Here is a 21,169-nt window from a genome sequence, read left to right as displayed (position 1 = left end):
TATCTCTTGCGCAAAACCTTAAATCTGTGTCCCCTAGTCCTTGTACTGAAGGGATAATCACCTAGTCCTAGCCGCTTTAGGGCTACCCCGGATCAGGCGTATTTCTCAAGATGTTCACTTTCAACTAAAAAGTTTGAGGTAGCCGAATCCTAAAGGCGCTTAATTGGGTCTAAAGGTCCGGGCTATCAATCCCCAAAGGAAAGGAACAACCCGAGAATGTTACCGTCCTCCAGATAGCACTTTTAATAAGTTTAGCTAGACTGTAACGTTCCGGATATTATGAGGGTCCAGAAAACTCCCTCAGATTTCTGTAACTCCTCACCAAAGAGTGTACAGAAATTGAGTTTGCGAGTTTTTGATACAGAAGTCGTGAGACAATTCTAAAAATATATAGATTTATTAAAGAACTGACATGTAATTTACAGTTGGAGAGTCAATTCCAACATTAACAGTTCCAAAAAGAGAAAACTTACAATCTTATCAGAGAATCTTACTTTTAAATCTTATCTTCACTGCAGTATTACAGTTCTTAGTGTTTTACAGGATATCCACCAAAATCAAATACCTTAGATCCCCGAGGTACAAAGAGCTGGAGACTTAGAGCCGCCTCTGAAGCCGAGAATCACTTTGCCCGATTAAAGCGAGTCGGTTATCCCATTTGAGAGTTCAATATTTATACCCTTTTCCAGTGGTATTTCCTTTAAGGTTTTCTGCTGATGCAAGCTAACTATCTCTAGTCATTTTTCTGCCGACCTCTGCAACTCTTACAGCCACCTCAGCTGGTAGCATTACAGAATCATGTCTCATCTCTAGGTGTTCTAAGTTTACCATATAAAAAACGGTATGACGGTACGTGTTCCTTACTTTGTGTCATCTTTACGAGGGCAGATGTTCCTCGTCTTATGTGCCTCTTTATGAAGTGTAAATTAGAACACCTTATCCATGGTGAACCATTGTTTTTGTTCCCAAAGGTCAGCCTGTCAGAACCCTTCACCTTCTGTTTCAATAAGGTTATTTATTCAGGGTCAACAACTGTCTTATCTCAATAGCCAGAATGCTTTCACAGCTATTTCATAGTTAAGTTTTTAAATTTCCAAACCCAGTTTGTCATGTTTTAATAAGGCCAGAATTCTTTCATAAGATAGTGCATTTTTCTGAATAGATTATATGGCTTATTCCTTCACAGTACCATCAACTAGTGGTAACAGCCTTTCCCCATCAAGCCAATCCAAACCCGTCAATCTTCTACACCTCTATCAAATCACCCCTCAACCGCCTTTGTTCAAATGAAAACAAATCCAGCTTCTCCAACCCGTCCTTGTAGCTAAGATCCCCCATCCCCGGAACCATTCTGGTAAATCTCCTCTGCACCCTCTCAAGGGCCTTCACATGCTTCCTAAAGTGTGGTGACCAGAACTGGATGCAATACTCCAGTTGTGGCCTAACCAGCGCTTTATAAAGGTTCAGCATAACTTACCTACTTTTGTACTCAACAACTCTATTTATGAAGCCCAAGATCCCATGTGCTTTACTAACCACTCTCTCAATATGTCCTGCCACCTTCAGGGACCTATGCACATTAACTCCCAGGTCCCTCTGTCCCTGCACACTCTTTAAAACTGTGCCATTAAGTGTATATTGCCTCTCCCTGTTTCTTCTGCCATCACCTCACACTTCTCTGTATTAAATTCCATCTGCCACTTGTCTGCCCATTCTGCTAGCCTTTCTATGTCCTGTTGCAGCCAATTGGTATCATCATCACTGTTTGCCACACCCCAAAGTTTGGTGTCATCGGCAAATTTAGAAATTCTACTCTGTATTCCAATATCCAGGCCATTTATACATATCAAAAAAGCAGTGGCCCCAGCACTGACCCTTGGGGAACACCACTGTCTACTATCCTCCAGTCTGAAAAACAGCCATTTACCACAACTCGCTGTTCGCTGTCCTTAAGCCAATTCCTTATCCAAGCTGTCACTGACCCACCTATTTCATGAACCTCAATTTTGTCAACCAGCCTTCTATGTGGTACTCTGTCAAACGCCTTCTGAAAATCCATGTAGACAACATCCATTGCATTCCCTTCATCAATCCTCCGTTATTTCATCAAAAAAGTGACTTGTGGTGTCCCACAAGGGTCGGTGCAGGGGCCTCAACTAATCACTACTTGTTTATTTATTAATGACTTAGATAACACAATAGAGAGCCATATGTCCAAGTTTGCCGATGACAAAGACTTGATCCTGCTCCTATTTTGTGTGTCTAATTCTGTTAGATTTAGGAGATGGTTCTGTGATAGTAGATTGGCGGTTAGGATCAGATCAGCCATGATCTTATTGAATGGTGGAGCAGGCTCGAGGGGCTGATTGGCCTACTCCTGCTCCTATTTCTTATCACAGAAATCACAGAAACCCCACAGTGCAGATAGAGGCCATTTCGGCCCATCGAGCCTGCACCGACACATATCCCACCCTATCCCCGTAACCCCACGTATTTAATCCCCCTAACACTAAGGGTCAATTTATCATAGCCAATCAACCTAACCCGCACATCTTTGGACTGTGGGAGGAAACCGGAGCACCCGGAGGAAACCCACGCAAACACGGGGAGAATGTGCAAACTCCACACAGACAGTCACCCGAGGCCGGATTCGAACCCGGGTCCCTGGCGCGGTGAGGCAACAGTGCTAACCACTTATGTTCTGATATTTTTTTTTCCCCACTCATTTATAATTTAAAAATACTTTTAAAAAAGGTAAGTTTATTTTTAGCCTCGTAAAAAACTTTATCTTTAATTAAATTTGTTTAAAATATTTAATTTAACTCAATTTTAAAAACGTGATTTAAAAAAAAATTTATTTAATGTTTTAGTGTCTTTTTTCAGTGATCCCCATTCATACTTTTGACAGGTCTATCTGTCAAATGTATGAAGGGGAATTCCCTTCTTTCATTGGCTCGCCTGGCCCACGTGATCCCAGGGACACTTGCGAACTGCCTGCGCCCCTGTGATACGTGGGCCCAGCGCATTTCGACTGTGGACAGGCCCAGGAGCGGAAGTGTCTGGACCTCAGGAGCCCTCAGGTAAGAGCGTAGATTTTTTCCCGATAGGAGGTATCCGTACGCAGGAAGCCTCCTATCGGAAATTACTGGCCAATGATACATTAAGTGAATGGGCATTATTGTGGCAGGTGGATTTCAGCGCAGGCAAGTGTGAGGTCATCCATTAAACCAAAAAAGGATAGATCCAAGTATTATTTAAATGGTGAAAAGCTAGGAACAGTAGAGGTCCAGAGAGATTTAGGGGTCCATGTACACAGATCACTAAAATGTAGTCATCAGGTACAAAAAAAATTAATCAAAAAGGCTAATAGAACATTAGCCTTTATAACCAGAGGGCTAAAATATAAAGGGCAGGAAGTTCTGCTACAACTGTACAAAGCCTTGGTTAGACCACATCTGTAGTACAGGAAACTTTCGATTAACCGGAAATGTCGGTTAACCGGCAAAATTCAGGAGTCGGTTCAGGTAACTTTTTTTTTAAACTCATTTCTGGCTGTGCAAGCGTCTAACTGAAGCTGTTGCTAAGCTACAGAGACGCGTGCAAGCTGTGCTGATTGTTTTGAAGTTGTTGCTAGATACGGAGCTCAGAAGCTCCGTATGTTTTAACTATAGTGTTCGGTTATCGGGAATTGTTGATGAACCGGCAACATATCGGTCCCGTCCATGCCGGATACCAGAAAGTTTCCTGTACTGTGTACAGTTCTGGGCACCACACCATAGAAAGGATAGATTGGCCTTGGAAGGAGTGCAGTGCCGATTCACTAGAATGTTAGCAGGGCTCCAGGGGTTAGATTATGAGGCAAGATTATATAAACTAGGCTTGTATTCCCTGGAATATAGAAGGTTAAAGAGTGATTTGATTGAGGTTTTTAGGATTTTGAAAGAAATTGATAGGGTAGATAGAGAAACTTTTCCTGCTGGTGGAGGAATCTAGGACAAGGAGACACAACCTTAAAATAAGAGCAAGGCCTTTCAGGAGAGAAGTTAGAACATAAGAAATAGGAGCAGGAGTTGGCCATTCGGCCCCTTGAGCCTGCTCCGCCATTCAATAAGATCATGGCTGATCTTCTACCTCATCTCCACTTTCCTGCACTATGCCCATATCCCTTGATTCCCTTAATATTCAAAAATCTATCGATCTCGGTCTTGAATATACTCAACGACTGAGCCTTCACAGCCCTCTGGGGTAGAGAATTCCAAAGATTCACCACCCTCTGCGTGAAGAAATTTCTCCTTATCTCAGTCCTAAATGGCTGACCCCTTACTCTGAGACTGTGACCCCTGGTTCTAGACTCACCAGCCAGGGGAAACATCCTCCCTGCATCTGCCCTGTCAAACCCTGTAAGAATTTTATATGTTTCAATGAGATCACCTCTCATTCTTCTAAACTCGAGAATATAGGCCTAGTCTACTCAATCTCTCCTCATAGGACAATCCCCCCCATCCCAGGAACTAGTCTGGTGAACCTTCGTTGCACTCCCTCTATGGAAACACTTCTTCACACAAAGGGTGGTAGAAGTGTGGAACTTCCTCCCACAAAAAGCAGTAGATGTTTCGCACAAAGAGTGATCAATACCTAGAACAGGCTTTGAGACAAAAACTCAGGAGTCATTCAAGAGGCACTTAGATGCTGGGGAAGGAAGATAGGAGATCAAGTTTCTTGAAGGATGAGCCAGAAAACTTGATGTCATTTGTATTTATCTTTGCCAACTTTTCAATTATACCTGTACCCACCAGTGTTATACAGTGACAGATCTGTACCCACCAGTACTGTACCCCAGTGTTACACAGTGACAGACCTGTACCCACCAGTACTGTACCCCAGTGTTACACAGTGACAGACCTGTACTCACCAGTACTGTACCCTAGTGTTACACAGTGACAGACCTGTACTCACCAGTACTGTACCCTAGTGTTATACAGTGACAGACTTGTACCCACCAGTACTGTACCCGTGTTATACAGTGACAGACCTGTACCCACCAGTACTGTACCCCAGTGTTACACAGTGACAGACCTGTACCCACCAGTACTGTACCCTAGTGTTCTAGTGACAGACATGTACCCACCAGTACTGTACCCTAGTGTTATACAGTGACAGACTTGTACCCACCAGTACTGTACCCGTGTTATACAGTGACAGACCTGCACCCACCAGTACTGTACCCCAGTGTTATACAGTGACAGAACTGTACCCACTAGTACTGTACCCCAGTGTTACACAGCTCAAAACTCTCTCTCCATACACAAGTTTGGAAGGATAGAATCTATGACTGTATGACAGCTAGTTTTCCACAGTTGAAGCGAACTTGGCAGTTAGTTTTATACACAGACTATTCCTGTTTATTGGAATCCTACAGACAGCACTGAAGGTATTCATACTTTACCATATAATTCTTTGAAAGTAACAATTTCTTTACACTTACCTTCATACAGTTTTCTCGTATGTCTTTGATGAGCGACCCTGGGTTATTTGTAGCTTCCAGGTGGAAGGTGTACTGATTAGCACCAGCTACTGCCATCGGCTTCACCCACTGCTCTGGCTTCGAGACCATCATGTGCATATCTGTAGAATAAACAATCCAGAGAGGGAGGCAACACTTTTTAAAAACTCCTATCTATCAGTTGCTTTTAAAGGTTTGTTTTATTAAGCTCACTCCAGTGGCATACCTAGGTCCTGCAAATGCAGATAACAACTGCTCTGCAAATGGTGAGCAAGACCTTCAACAACCACAACCTTTAGCGTAGGAGAACAACCCATAGCGCTTCACAGAGGCATAATCAGTCAAACATGGATGCCAGCACAAAGGTGGACCAAAAGCTCGGTCACATAGCTGGGTTTTAAGGAGGGTCTTAAAGGAGGTGAGGGAGATAGAAAGAGGTAACAATTGTTGAGCATGGAGCCTCAACGGCTGAAGGCGCAGCTGCCAATGGTGGGGCAAAAAACATTAAACTCCAGTTCTAAAGTGTGCATGTTGCCTCTCAGTATAACACTGTGTAAAGGTCCCATTCTCCTTGTGAAAATATCCTGGGGTTGATCAGATCTTTTATGATCAAATGTTACACCAGTTTTCACGCTCCGTGAAGGACAAGTAGTTGTTACAAATTTCAGCTGCCAATCAAAAATATCCAGGTCAGCTTTACAATTCATTTATACGCTGTTAGGGTGATGAATGTTTGCATTCATCTACCAGCTAAAGAGGATGCAAAGAGGCTTCAAGGTGATTTAGACAAGTTGAGTGAGTGGGCAAATACATGGCAGATGCAGTATAACGTGGATAAATGTGAAGTTATCCACTTCAGTAGGAAAACAGAAAGGTAGAATATTATTTAAATGGTGATAGATTGGGAAATGTTGACGTACAGTGGGACCTGGGTGTCCTTGTACACCAGTCACTGAAAGCAAACATGCAGGTGCAGCAAGCAGTTAGGAAGGCAAATGGTATGTTGGCCTTCATTACAAGAGGATTTGAGTACAGGAGTAAAGAAGTCTTACTCCAATTATACAGGGCCTTGGTGAGACCACACCTGGAGTACTGTGTGCAGTTTTGGTCTCCTTACCTAAGAAAGGATATACTTGCTATAAAGGGAATGCAGCGAAGGTTCACCAGACTGATTCCTGGGATGGCAGGACTGTCGCATTAGGAGAGATTGGGTCGACTAGGCCTGTATTCACTAGAGTTTAGAAGAATGAGAGGGGATCTCATTGAAACGTATAAAATTCTGACAGGGCTAGACAGACTGGATGCAGGGAGGATGTTTCCCCTGGCTGGGGGGTCTAGAACGAGGGGTCACAGTCGCAGGATACAGGGTAGGACATTTAGGACTGAGATGAGGAGAAATTTCTTCACTCAGAGGGTGGTGAACCTGTGGAATTCTCTACCACAGAAGGCTGTGGAGGCCAAGTCACTGAATATATTTAAGAAGGAGATAGATAGATTTCTAGGCACAAAAGGCATATGGTATTGAGATAGAGGATCAGCCATGATCTTATTGAATGGTGGAGCAGGCGCGAAGGGCCGAATGGCCTACTCCTGCTCCTATTTTTCTATGTTTCTAATGTAGCAAAAACAAAACGGAGTTCAAAATGCAGTTGGATGCTGTGCTGAGCACAGGACCACAGGGATAAGTTTCAATAGCATTTATCTCTCCGTTGCACTCACTGGGGGGACAGTATTTCTCTCAGCCAATTGCCCGGGTAGGTCTCTGAATGCGACTCCTTTGTGATAGTGTTTCCAAGGAGACACACTGTAAACAGAGTTTCAGCCAGAGCTGGGAGGGACAGTCTGCAGCTGTGGGAAAACTGGGCAAGTCTGAGACAGGTAAAAAAAATCCCCGAGACAGAGAAAGAGAAAACCCGCTGGCTCTCAGCAACTTCCCGGCCACAGGAATCTGCAGCTCTACCACCATCAAGCATTGGCTTTCTCTCCAATAAAACACTGACCCCCAGCTGTTTCGATGAAATAAATGGCGCACTAAAGATGCTATGAGCAGCATCTCTGCAAGTGACAATAAAGCCAATGGTTAATAATGGCGGGGCTGTATTAGCAGTTGGTGGCAATGGAAAGCCAGGCTGCCCACTTTGCTTCGCGCCACTATTTCAAGAACATCACTGACACAACTGTCAGAGAGACATCTGCAGATAGAGGTACTGCTGCTGAAAGTCTTACCAAAGAAGGGCTCTTCTCCAAGTTCCTTACGAAGACATTCTACCACAGGATGACCAAAGGTGATATTAGGCACAAAATGTCTGGAGGAGAAAGGACAGGTGTTCTTCAAAGCAAACTTTGAACTGAGACATTTTGTAGAATCATAGAATCTTACAGCACAGAAGGAGGCCATTTGGCCCGTTGTGCCTGTGCCGGCTCTTTGCAAGAGCTGTCCTAGTTAGTCCCAGTCCCCAGCTTTTCCCCATAACCCTGCAAATTAGTCCTCTTCAGTACATGTCTAATTGCCTTTTGAAAGTTCCTATGCAATAAGATTCTACCACCCTTTCAGGTAGTGTGTTCCAGATCTTAACAACCCTTTGTGTGAAGAAATTCTCAATTCCCCTCTAGCTCTTTTGCTAATTATTTTAAATCTATGACCTCTATTTACCGACCCACTTGCCAGAGGAAAACGGTTTCTCCCTACTTACTCTAACAAAGCCCCTCACAATTTTGAATACTATTAGGTCTCCCCTTAACCTTCTCTGCTGTAAGGAGAACAATTCCAGCTTCTCCAATCTCTTGACATAACTGAAGTCCCTCATCCCTGAAACCAGACTGGTAAACCTCCTTCGCACCCTCTCCAAGGCCTTGACATCCTTCTTAAAGTGTGGTGCCCGGAATTGTAACCAATACTCCAGGTGAGGCCGAACCAGTGATTGTAAAGGTTTAGCATGACTTCCTTGTTATTGTATTCAGTGCCCCTATTTACAAAGAAAAGTATCCCGTACGCTTTCTTAACCACCTTCTCAACTTGCCCTGCCACCTTCAAGGATTTGTGAATATTCACCCCTGGATCCCTCTGCTCTTTCACCCCACTCAAAATAGTACCATTTAGTTTAAACTGCCTCTCCATGTTGTTACTCACAAAGTGCATCACTTCACAATTATCTGCATTAAATTGCAACTGCCTATTTCACCAGTCTCTCTATGTCCTCCTAACAACTGCTACTATCCTCTTCACTATGTACTACGTTGCCAAGTTTTGCATCGTTCGCGAACTTCAAAATTGTACACCCTAAACCAAGTCCAGGTCATTCATATAAGAGAAAAGCAGTGGTCCGAATACCGACCAATAGGGGACCCACTCCATAATTGCCTCCAGTCAGGAAAGCATCCGTTCACCACTCCTCTCTGCCTCCAACAGCTTAGCCAATTACATACCCAAGTTACCACCACCTACTTAATATCATGTGCCTCGATACCACTGGGTGTAACGGACCGTCACTGTATAACACTGGGGTACAGTACTGGTGGGAACAGGTCTGTCACTGTATAACACTGGGGCACAGTACTGGTGGGTACAGGACCGTCACTGTACAACACTGGGGTACAGTACTGGTGGGTACAGGTCAGTTACTGTATAACACTGGGGTACAGTACTGTGGGTACAGGTCTGTCACTGTATAACACTGGGGTACAGTACTAGTGGGTATAGGTCTGTCACTGTATAACACTGGGGTACAGTACTACAGGGTACAGGTCTGTCACTGTATAACACTGGGGTACAGGACTGGTGGGGACAGGTCTAGCACTGTGTAACCCTGGGGTACAGTACTGGTGGGGACAGGTCCGTCACTGTGCAACACTGGGGTACAGTACTAGTGGGTACAGGTCTGTCAATGTATAACACTGGGGTACAGTACTGGTGGATACAAGTCTGTCATTGTATAACACTGGGGTGCAGTACTGGTTGGTACGGTCTGTCACTGTATACCACAGGGGTACAGTACCAGTGGGTATAGGTCTGTCACTGTATAACCCTGGGGTACAGTACCGATGGGTGCCGGTCTGTCACTGTATAACACTGGGGTACAGTACTGGTGAGTGCAGGTATGTCACTGTATAACACTGGGGTACAGTACTGCTGGGTATATGTCACTGTAGAACACTGGGGTACAGTCCTGGTGGGTACAGGTCTGTCACTGTATAACACTGGGGTACAGTCCTGGTGGGTACAGGTCTGTCGCTGTATCACACTGAGGCACAGTACTGGTGGGTACAGGACTGTCACTGTATAACACTGGGGTACAGTACTGGGGGGTACAGGTCTGTCACTGTAACACGGGTACAGTACTGGTGGGTACATGTCTGTCACTGTATAACACTGGGGTACAGTACTGGTGGGTACAGCTCTGTCACTGTATAACACTGCGGTACAGTACTGGGGGGTACAGGTCTGCCACGGTGTAACACTGGGGTACAGTACTGGTGGGTACAGGTCTGTCACAGCATAACACTGGGGTACAGTAATGGTGGGTACTGGTCTGTCACTGTAACACTGGGGTACAGTACTGGTGGGTACAGGTCTATCACTGTATAACACGGGTACAGTACTGGTGGGTACAGGTCTGTCACTAACACTGGTGTACAGTACTGGTGGGCACAGGTCTGTCACTATAACACTGGGGTACAGTACTGGTGAGTGCAGGTATGTCACTGTATAACACTGGGGTACAGTACTGCTGGGTATATGTCACTGTAGAACACTGGGGTACAGTCCTGGTGGGTACAGGTCTGTCACTGTATAACACTGGGGTACAGTCCTGGTGGGTACAGGTCTGTCACTGTATCACACTGAGGCACAGTACTGGTGGGTACAGGACTGTCACTGTATAACACTGGGGTACAGTACTGGTGGGTACAGGTCTGTCACGGTATAACACTGGGGTACAGTTCTGGTGGGGACAGGTCTATCACTGTATAACACTGGGGTACAGTACTGGTGGGTACAGGTCTATCACGGTATAACACTGGGGTACAGTTCTGGTGGGTACAGGTCTATCACTGTATAACACTGGGGTACAGTACTGGTGGGTACAGGTCTGTCACTGTATAACACTGGGGTACAGTACTGATGGGTACAGGCCTGTCACTGTATAACTCTGGGGTACAGTACTGGGGGGTACAGGTCTGTCACTGTATAACACGGGTACAGTACTGGTGGGGACAGGTCAGTCACTGTATAACACGGGTACAGTAATGCTGTATAGAGGTCTGTCACTAACACGGGTACAGTAATGGTGGGTACACTCTGTCACTATGACACTGGGGTACAGTACTGGTGGGTACAGGTCCGTCACTGTATAACACTGGGGTGCAGTACTGGTGGGTACAGGTCTGTCACTGTATAACACTGGGGTACAGTACTGGTGGGTACAGGTCTGTCACTGTGTAACACTGGGGTACAGTACTGGTGGGTACAGGTCTGTCACTGTATAACACTGGGGTACAGTACTGGTGGGTACTGGTCTGTCACTGTATAACACTGGGGTACAGTCCTGGTGGGTACAGGTCTGTCACTATAACACGAGTACAGTACTGGTGGGTACAGGTCTGTCACTATAACACTGGGGTACGGTACTGGGGGGTACAGGTCTGTCACTGTATAACACTGGGGTACAGTACTGGTGCGTGCAGATCTGTCACTGTATACCACTGGAGTACAGTACTGGTGGGTGCAGGTCTGTCACAGTAACACGGGTATAGTACTGGTGGGTACAGGTCTGTCACTATAACACTGGGGTACAGTACTGGGGGGTACAGGTCTGTCACTGTATAACCCTGGGGTACAGTACTGGTGGGTGCCGGTCTGTCACTGTACAACACTGGGGTACAGTATCGATGGGTGCCGGTCTGTCACTGTATAACACTGGGGTACAGTACTGGTGAGTGCAGGTATGTCATTGTAGAACACTGGGGTACAGTACTGCTGGGTACAGGTCTGTCACTGTATAACGCTGGGGTACAGTCCTGGTGGGTACAGGTCTGTCACTGTATAACACTGGGGCACAGTACTGGTGGGTACATGTCTGTCACTGTATAACACTGGGGTACAGTACTGGTGGGCACAGGTCTGTCAATGTAGAACACTGGGGTACAGTACTGGTGGGCACAGGTCTGTCACTATAACACTGGGGTACAGTAATGGTTGGTACAGGTCTGTCACGGTGCTACACTGGGGTACAGTACTGGTGGGTACAGGTCTGTCACTATAACACTGGTGTACAGTACTGGTGGGCACAGGTCTCACTTTATAACACTGGGGTACAGTACTGGTAGGTACAGGTCTATCACGGTATAACACTGGGGTACAGTCCTGGTGGTTACAGGTCTGTCACAGTATAACACTGGGGTACAGTCCTGGTGGGTACAGGTCTGTCACTGTATAACACTGGGGCACAGTACTGGTGGGTACATGTCTGTCACTGTATAACACTGGGGTGCAGTACTGGTGGGTACAGGTCTGTCACTGTATAACACTAGGGTACAGTACTGGTGGGTACAGGTCTGTCACTGTATAACACTGGGGCACAGTACTGGTGGGTACATGTCTGTCACTGTATAACACTGGGGTGCAGTAGTGGTGGGTACAGGTCTGTCACTGTATAACACTAGGGTACAGTACTGGTGGGTGCAGGTCTGTCACTAATACTGGGGTACAGTACTGGTGGGTACAGGTCAGTCACTGTATAACACGGGTACAGTAATGCTGTATAGAGGTCCGTCACTAACACGGGTACAGTAATGGTGGGTACAGTCTGTCACTATGACACTGGGGTACAGTACTGGTGGGTACAGGTCCGTCACTGTATAACACTGGGGTACAGTACTGGTGGGTACAGGTCTGTCACTATAACACTGGGGTACAGTACTGGTGGGTACAGGTCTGTCACTATAACACTGGGGTACAGTACTGGTGGGTACAGGTCTGTCAATGTAGAACACTGGGGTACAGTACTGGTGGGTACAGGTCTGTCACACTATAACACTGGGGTACAGTCCTGGTGGGTACAGGTCTGTCACTGTATAACACTGGGGTACAATACTGGTGGGTACAGGTCTGTCACGAACACTGCGGTACAGTACTGGTGGGTACAGGTCTGTCACTGTAGAACACTGGGGTACAGTACTGGTGGGTACAGGTCTGTCACTAACACTGAGGTACAGTACTGGTGGGTACAGGTCTGTCATTGTATAACACTGGGGTACAGTACGGGGGTACAGGTCTGTCACTATAATACTGGGGTACAGTACTGGTGGGGACAGGTCTGTCACTTATAACACTGGGGTACAGTACGGGTGGGGACAGGTCTGTCACTGTATAACACTGGGGTACAGTACTGCTGGGTACTGGTCTGTCACTGTATAACCCTGGGGTACAGTACTGGTGGGTACAGGTCTGTCACTGTAGAACACTGGGGTACAGTACTGGTGGGTACAGGTCTGTCACTAACACTGGGGTACAGTACTGGTGGGTACAGGTCTGTCATTGTATAACACTGGGGTACAGTACGGGGGTACAGGTCTGTCACTGTATAACACTGGGGTACAGTTCTGCTGGGTACTGGTCTGTCACTGTATAACCCTGGGGTACAGTACTGGTGGGTACAGGTCTGTCACTGTATAACACTGGGGTACAGTACTGGGGGGTACTGGTCTGTCACTAACACTGGGGTACAGTACTGGTGGGTACTGGTCTGTCACTGTGTAACACTGGGGTACAGTACTGGTGGGTACAGGTCTGTCACTATAACACTGGGGTACAGGTCTGTCACTGTATAACACTGGGGTACAGTACTGGTGGGTACAGGTCTGTCACTGTATAACACTGGGGTACAGTACTGGTGGGTACAGGTCTGTCACTGTATAACACTGGGGTACAGTACTGGTGGGTACAGGTCTGTCACTGTATAACACTGGGGTACAGTACTGGTGGGTACAGGTCTGTCACACTATAACACTGGGGTACAGTCCTGGTGGGTACAGGTCTGTCACTGTATAACACTGGGGTACAATACTGGTGGGTACAGGTCTGTCATGAACACTGCGGTACAGTACTGGTGGGTACAGGTCTGTCACTAACACTGGGGTACAGTACTGGTGGGTACAGGTCTGTCACTGTAGAACACTGGGGTACAGTACTGGTGGGTACAGGTCTGTCACTAACACTGGGGTACAGTACTGGTGGGTACAGGTCTGTCATTGTATAACACTGGGGTACAGTACGGGGGTACAGGTCTGTCACTATAATACTGGGGTACAGTACTGGTGGGGACAGGTCTGTCACTTATAACACTGGGGTACAGTACGGGTGGGGACAGGTCTGTCACTGTAGAACACTGGGGTACAGTACTGCTGGGTACTGGTCTGTCACTGTATAACACTGGGGTACAGTACTGGTGGGTACTGGTCTGTCACTGTATAACACTGGGGTACAGTACTGGTGGGTACAGGTCTGTCACTATAACACTGGGGTACAGGTCTGTCACTGTATAACACTGGGGTACAGTACTGGTGGGTACAGGTCTGTCACTGTATAACACTGGGGTACAGTACTGGTGGGTACAGGTCTGTCACTGTATAACACTGCGGTACAGTACTGGTGGGTACAGGTCTGTCACTGTATAACACTGCGGTACAGTACTGGTGGGTACAGGTCTGTCACTGTAAGACTGGGGTACAGTACTGGGGGGTACAGGTCTCTCACTGTAGGAGTGATCTCTAATGACAAGCTGAGTGCATCGTCCAAGAAGCCAATGTCGCTATTTTTGTCCATATTTGAATGCTGCAATCGGCTCCATAAAGTTTATGTACAACATCGCCAACTTTAATCTCACTACTGCAAGTTTACGGAGAGATAATGCTGCATTCTGTAGATAATATTTACTGTTAGTTGTTTACTACGATTACTAATGAAGTAACAGTTCGATCACAGCGAAAATCTGGAGCATTGATTCGAGCTGAGAACAAGTGTAACACTTTTAAAGACACATGCTGAACACCAGGAGAAACACATGCCCAGGATTCCCAAATGTAGACTAAACATGATCCCAAACAGATGAACACCATAATCAGAGGAAAACGATCTCTAAAATTCCCACAGGAAGAAAGCGGGAGAGAGCATCACTAGGATGAATATTGGAGTCTGCAGAATTCAAGGGGCAAAGAATAACCTGGCCAAAAAGCATAACTGCAATTGCAAACCCAACAGCAAGAAATCCTTTCATTCCTCGAACAGCTACAGGGCAGTCAGAGAACAGGTGAATCCCTAAAAAGTTAATGGGACTGAAACAGAGGATGAGCACAATATAATTCACGTACTGAATGAATAAATCTTCCAAGTAGTAAGTGGAGCAACACGCCCATCCTTGGGGGACACCAGAGGTTAATGGTGCGGGAGCAGGAAGAGAAGCCATTGGAGGAATTGGCCATTCAAAATGGAGACACATGGGGAAACCACTTTGAAAAATAATACCAGAAAAACACACTAAGCCCAGAGCAATACCAAATATGCAAAAAACTGGAAAAGCTCAAAATGGCCATAAAAGATAACCAAAACCCGCTAGACTCCATAATAACAGAAAGAGCTATTTGAAAAACTCAAGGACCTGCGACCAGGAAAAGCTTGCGGTGCAGACGGCATACTAAGCGAGATGATTAAACACACGGACGATAAAATGAAACAGGCTATCCTAAAACTCTTCAACTTGGTTCTGAGTGTCGGTTACTTCCCTGATATCTGGAACAAAGGACTCATAACGCCCATATACAAAAGTGGGGACAAAGTTGACCCAAATAACTATCGAGGCATCTGTGTAAACAGTAACCTGGGGAAGGTATTCCGTAGTATCATAAACAAAAGACTTATAAACTTCCTTGAGGAGCACAATGACTTGAGTAAAAGCCAAATTGGATTCCTACCAAACTATAGAACATCAGATCATATCTTCACCCTACAGACCCTAATTGATAAACATGTTCATCAAAACAAAAGCAAAATTTTTGCCTGCTTTATAGATTTCCAGAAGGCTTTCGATTCCATCAGGCACGACGGTCTATTCCTGAAACTTATCGAAAGTGGTGTAGGGGGAAAAACATATGATGTAATTAAATCAATGTATACAAACAATAAATGTGCAGTTAAAATTGGAGACAAACAAAATACTTCCCACAGGGGCGTGGTGTGACGCAGGGCTCGCCCATCTCACCGACACTAATATTTACATAAATGAATTGGCAAAACTACTTGAACAATCTACAGCACCCGGCCTCACCCTATATGAATCCAAGGTTAAATTCCTCCTCTATGCAGATGACCTGGTTCTGCTGTCACCAACTAAGGAGGGTCTACAGCAGAACCTGGATCTGCTGGAGTTGTTCTGTCAGACCTGGGCCCTGACAATAAACCCCCAAAAAACCAAAGTCCTTGTGTTCCAGCAAAGATCCAGACATCAGGGACCCAAAATAAATTTCACACTAGGAACAACTAAAATTGAACAAACCACTAACTACACATACTTGGGCTTAAAAATCAGTTCTATGGGAAATTTTCATCTGGCTGTGAATGAACTGAAAGAGAAAGCAAGAAGGCCATTAAAAAATCAATCCAAATAGAAATCCCAATTAGCATTTGGCTCAAAATTTTTAAATGAGTAATTGAACCAATTGCACTCTATGGCAGTGAGGTGTGGGGACCGCTAACACAACAAGAATTTGCAAAATGGGACAAACACCCAATTGAGATCCTACATGCAGAATTCTGTAAAAGTATCCTCCGGACTCAAAGGAAAACCGTAAACAATGCATGCAGGGCAGAACTAGGCCAATATCCATTAATAATCACTATCCAAAAAAGAGCCACCAAATTTTGGAAACACCTAGAAATGAGCAACCCCCACTGCTATCATTACGAAGCCCTGAAATGCCAAGAGAGGACCATAAAGAAGAATACCCTCAGTCAACTAGTCCTGGGACTCAGTGAAGTAACTACTAACACTACTAACAATAACCAGCCCCAGGACAGTGACAGCGTAACACAAAGAATTCGACCCAACACAATCGTCACTAAGCAAAAGGAAAAATGTCTGTCATATTGGGCAGAAACAACAAAAACCCAAAACAAACTCAATTGCTACTTGGCCCTAAACAGACAATACAACATGGCTGATTACCTGACCATGGTAAAGGGTAGCAAACTGAGAAAAACCGTGACAATGTACAGACTTAGTGAACATAGCCTGGCCATCGAAAAAGGTAGACACAGGCAGACCCGGCTACCAAGAGAGGACAGGATATGCTCTCACTGCAGTCAGGGAGTGGTGGAGACAGAGATGCACTTCCTCACAGCTTGTAGAAAATATCAGGGCATAAGGGAGAATTTCTAGCCAAAATTCACAAAAATATGCCCGGAATTCAGAAATTTGAATGACGACCAAAAACTCCCATACCTACTAGGGGAAGAGAGAAATTGTGTAATCTTAGCAGCACACTATGTTACAGCTTGCCATAAACAGAGGGGCAACCAGTAAATCTAAGAAAAGAGTATATACAAATTATATGAATGTATATTTATACACTCAGGGGGTCCCGGCCCCCCAGCACAGGGGGTCCCCGCCCCCCAGCACAGGGGGTCCCCGCCCCCCAGCACAGGGGGTCCCCGCCCCCCAGCACAGGGGGTCCCCGCCCCCCAGCACAGGGGGTCCCGGCCCCCCAGCACAGGGGGTCCCGGCCCCCCAGCACAGGGGGTCCCGGCCCCTCCCGGCCCCCCAGCACAGGGGGTCCCGGCCCCTCCCGGCCCCCCAGCACAGGGGGTCCCGGCCCCCCCCGGCACAGAGGGGGCATAGATAGGGTAGATAGAAAGGAACTTTTCCCCTTAGTAGAGCAGACAATAGCCAGGGGGCATAGTTTCAAGCTAAGGGGCAGGAGGTTTAGAGGGGATTTGAGGAAAAACTTTTTCACCCAGAGGGTGGTTGAAATCTGGAACTCACTGCCTGAAAGGGTGGTAGAGGCAGGAACCCTCACAACATTCAAGAAGCATTTAGATGAGCACTTGAAGCACCATAGCATACAAGGCTACGGACCAAGTGCTGGAAAATGGGATTAGAATAGATAGGGCTCGATAGCCGGCGCGGACACGATGGGCCGAAGCGCCTTTTTCTGTGCTGTATAACTGATGCGCCATCAATTACTCAAAAGACTGAGGTTAAGCGAGTAACAACCAGGCTTTTATTAACTAAAGAATGAAGGTCTTGTCTCGAGTGGTCGACCCGTCCAGAATACTAAGGGACTGGGAGGTAGTCACTTATATACCTGGAATAGTGGGAGGAGTCAGCCGAGGCATGTCCAGACCTGTACCTAGTGGAATACACATACACTTACAGACAGGTATAACAGTGGTTTACCACATTCACCCCTTGTTTAAAAATGAGTCCGGCGGGGTGAAGTGTATTTAAAAGTTCGTGTATTGGCGTCTCTCCGGAGGTCTTATCTGCCGCTGTGATCGACGTGGCGACGGCAGGGGTGGTGGAGCTTCCGGCGTCGCGTCCCATGTAGGCTGGTGCACTGGAGTGTAGTCCTCGTGGGTGACGGGCTCAGGCGTGCCGGCTGCTGGGGTTGGATATCGGGTCGTTGGGGGGGGGGGGGGGGGGGGGGGTGGGTGGTAATGGGTTACTGCGGTCCCCGAGGGTGCGAGGTCTCGTATGGAGACTGTGTCCTCCCGCCCGTCCGGGTACGCAATGTAAGCGTACTGGGGGTTGGCGTGGAGGAGGTCGACCCTCTCGACCAGGGGGTCCGTTTTATTGGTCCTCACGTGTCTTCTCAGTAGTACCGGCCCTGGGGACGTCAGCCATGGCGGTAACGATGTCCCCGATGTGGACTTCCTTGGGAAGACAAACATTTTCTCGTGAGGGGTGGCAGTGAAGAGCAGTGACCGAATCGAGTGGAGCGCATCAGGGAGCACCTCCTGCCAGTGGGAGGTCGGAAGGCCCCTAGACTTTAAGGCTGGTAGGGCGGCCTTCCAAACTGTTGCATTCTCTCTTTCCACCTGTCCGTTCCCCCGGGGGTTGTAACTGGTGGTCCTGCTTGTGGCTATACCCCTAGCGAGCAGGTACTGGTGGAGTTCGTCGCTCATAAACGATGAGCCCCGGTCGCTATGGATATAGCTGGGGAAACCGAACAGGGTGAAGAGGCTGTTCAGACATTTAATGACCGTGGCACTGGTCATGTCCGGGCAGGGGATAGCGAACGGGAAACGGGAGTACTCGTCAATGATGTTGAGGAAGTACACATTGCGGTCGGAGGAGGGGAGAGGCCCTTTAAAATCGACGCTCAGGCGTTCGAAAGGGCGAGTGGCTTTCATCAGGTGGGCTCTGTCTGGTCTATAAAAGGTGCAGTTTGCACTCAGCGCAGACTTGGCAGTTCTTGGTCATGGTCCTGACCTCCTCGATGGAGTAAGGCAGGTTGCGGGCCTTGATGAAGTGGAAGAACCTGGTGACCCCCGGGTGGCAGAGGTCATTGTGGAGGGCCCTCAGCCTATCGATCTGCGCGCTGGCGCAGGTGCCACGCGATAGGGCATCTGGGGGTTCATTGAGCTTCCCAGGCCGGTACAAGATCTCGTAATTGTAGGTGGAAAGTTCGATTCTCCACCTCAAGATCTTGTCATTTTTGATTTTGCCCCTCTGCTTGTTGTTGAACATAAAAACAACTGAACGCTGGTCAGTGAGCAGGGTAAATCGTTTTCCGGCCAGGTAGTGCCTCCAATGGCGCACAGCCTCCACAATGGCCTGGGCCTCCTTCTCGACCGCGGAGTGTCTGGTCTCCGGGCCCTGGAGGGTTCGTGAGAAGAAGGCCACAGGTCTCCCCGCCTGATTAAGGGTGGCGGCCAGGGCAAAGTCGGACGCGTCGCTTTCCACCTGGAAGGGGATGGATTCGTCCACTGCGTGCATGGTGGCTTTGGCAATGTCCTCCTTGATACGGTGGAAGGCCAAGCGGGCCTCTGCCGTCAGGGGAAAAGAGGTGGACTTGATCAGCGGACGGGCTTTGTCTGCGTAGTAGGGGACCCACTGAGCGTAGTAGGAAAAAAACCCTAGGCACCTCTTCAGAGCTTTTAGGCAGTGGGAGTTCCATAAGGGGACACATCCGGTCCGGGTCGGGACCGATGACCCCGTGTTCCACAACACAGCCAAGGATGGCGAGGCGGTCTGTGCGGAATATGCACTTCTCCTTGTTATATGTCAGGTTCAGGAGTTGGGCGGTGTGGAGGAATTTCTCGAGGTTTGCGTCATGGTCCTGCAGGTCATGGCCGCAGATGGTCACATTGTCTAGGTAAGGGAAAGTGGCCTGCAGCGCGTTTTGATCGACCATCCGGTCCATCTCCCTTTGGAAGATGGAGACCCCGTTGGTAACGCCAAAGGGAACCCTAAGGAAGTGATAGAGGCGGCCGTTTGCCTCAAAAGCAGTATACTGGCGGTCTTCAGGGCGGATGGGGAGCTGGTGGTACGCTGATTTCAGGTCAATGGTCGAAAAGACGCGGTACTGCGCGATCAGGTTGACCATGTCAGCTATGCGGGGGAGTGGGTAGACGTCCAGCAGGGTGTAGCGGTTTATTGTTTGGCTGTAGTCGATGACTAGGCGTTGTTTTTCGCCGGTCTTAACGACCACAACCTGGGCTCGCCAGGGGCTGGAGCTGCCCTCAATAATCCCCTCCTTCAGGAGCCGCTCCACTTCGGTTTTGATGAAAACCCTGTCCCCGGCACTGTATCGCCTGCTCTTTGTGGCGATGGGCTTACAGTCGGGGGGGAGGTTAGCAAACAGTGGGGGGGTGGGACTCAGTGTGGAGAGGTTGCATCTGGTGCGCGGCGGGCAATTTGGAGGCTGCTGGCTGCGGACTGTGAGTGGGGGGAGGGGGCCACCGTACGCCATCGTAACGCTTTTGAGGTGGCACTGGAAATCCAACCCCAGTAGAACGGCAGCGCAGAGGTCGGGCAGGACCAGGAGTTTAAAATTATTGAACACAGTCCCGTCTACTACTAGTGTCACCACGCAGTAGCCGCCAATGTCCGCTGACTGGGACTCGGAGGCCATAGAAATCCGCTGGTGCGCAGGCAGGACTGGGAGAGAGCAACGCCGCACCGTGTCGGGGTGGATGAAGCTCTCTGTGCTCCCGGAGTCAAAAAGGCAGTTTATTGCATGGCCGTTTACCTTAACGTCCATTTTGGACTGAGCTAGTTGGTGCGGTCTCGTTTGGTCCAGCGTAACAGAGGCCAGCGTAGGGGTCGGTGTGTCGCTGCGGGTAGCAGATGGGGGGGGGGGGGGTTGGCGGCCTGCTGCGTCCCGGCTGGTGTCCAAGATGGCGGCGTCCATGATTCCCATGTGGCTGGAGTCGTCCAAGATGGCTGCTGCTGCGGTGGTTCGCACATGGCTGGGGAGGCCCAAGATGGCGGCCCGCACGCGGCACTGTTGGGGGCCCAAGATGGTGGCTCGCACGGCCCACACGCGGCGCTGCTGGCGTTCGGGGTGGCTTTGGCCTTGCAGACAATGGCGTAGTGTCCCTTTTTCCCGCAGCCCGAGCAGGTCGCATTCTTCGCCGGGCAGCGCGCTCTGGGGTGTTTGGCCTGGCCACAG

General features: G+C 48.0%; 1 protein-coding gene across 1 annotated transcript in view; it reads right to left on the bottom strand.

Annotated features, from left to right (window-relative positions):
• The window catches only part of rpe (ribulose-5-phosphate-3-epimerase), a 61,894-nt gene that overhangs the window by 23,872 nt on the left and 16,853 nt on the right, over positions 1-21,169 (bottom strand). Inside the window, exons 2-3 of the mRNA XM_085985368.1 lie at positions 7,730-7,809; positions 5,486-5,625 (exon numbers count right to left, since the gene is read on the bottom strand). Of these exons, the coding sequence (XP_085841494.1) occupies positions 5,486-5,625; positions 7,730-7,809 (220 nt within the window). The remainder of the gene's footprint in view (positions 1-5,485; positions 5,626-7,729; positions 7,810-21,169) is intronic.

This window comes from Somniosus microcephalus, chromosome 4 (genome assembly GCF_052327205.1).
Source record: "Somniosus microcephalus isolate GS21.2 chromosome 4, FLI_Smic_1.0, whole genome shotgun sequence".
In the NCBI taxonomy this organism is placed as follows: Eukaryota; Metazoa; Chordata; class Chondrichthyes; order Squaliformes; family Somniosidae; genus Somniosus; species Somniosus microcephalus.
The sequence above is the reverse complement of the archived record's forward strand: the minus strand, read 5'-3'. Positions and strand labels throughout refer to the sequence as shown.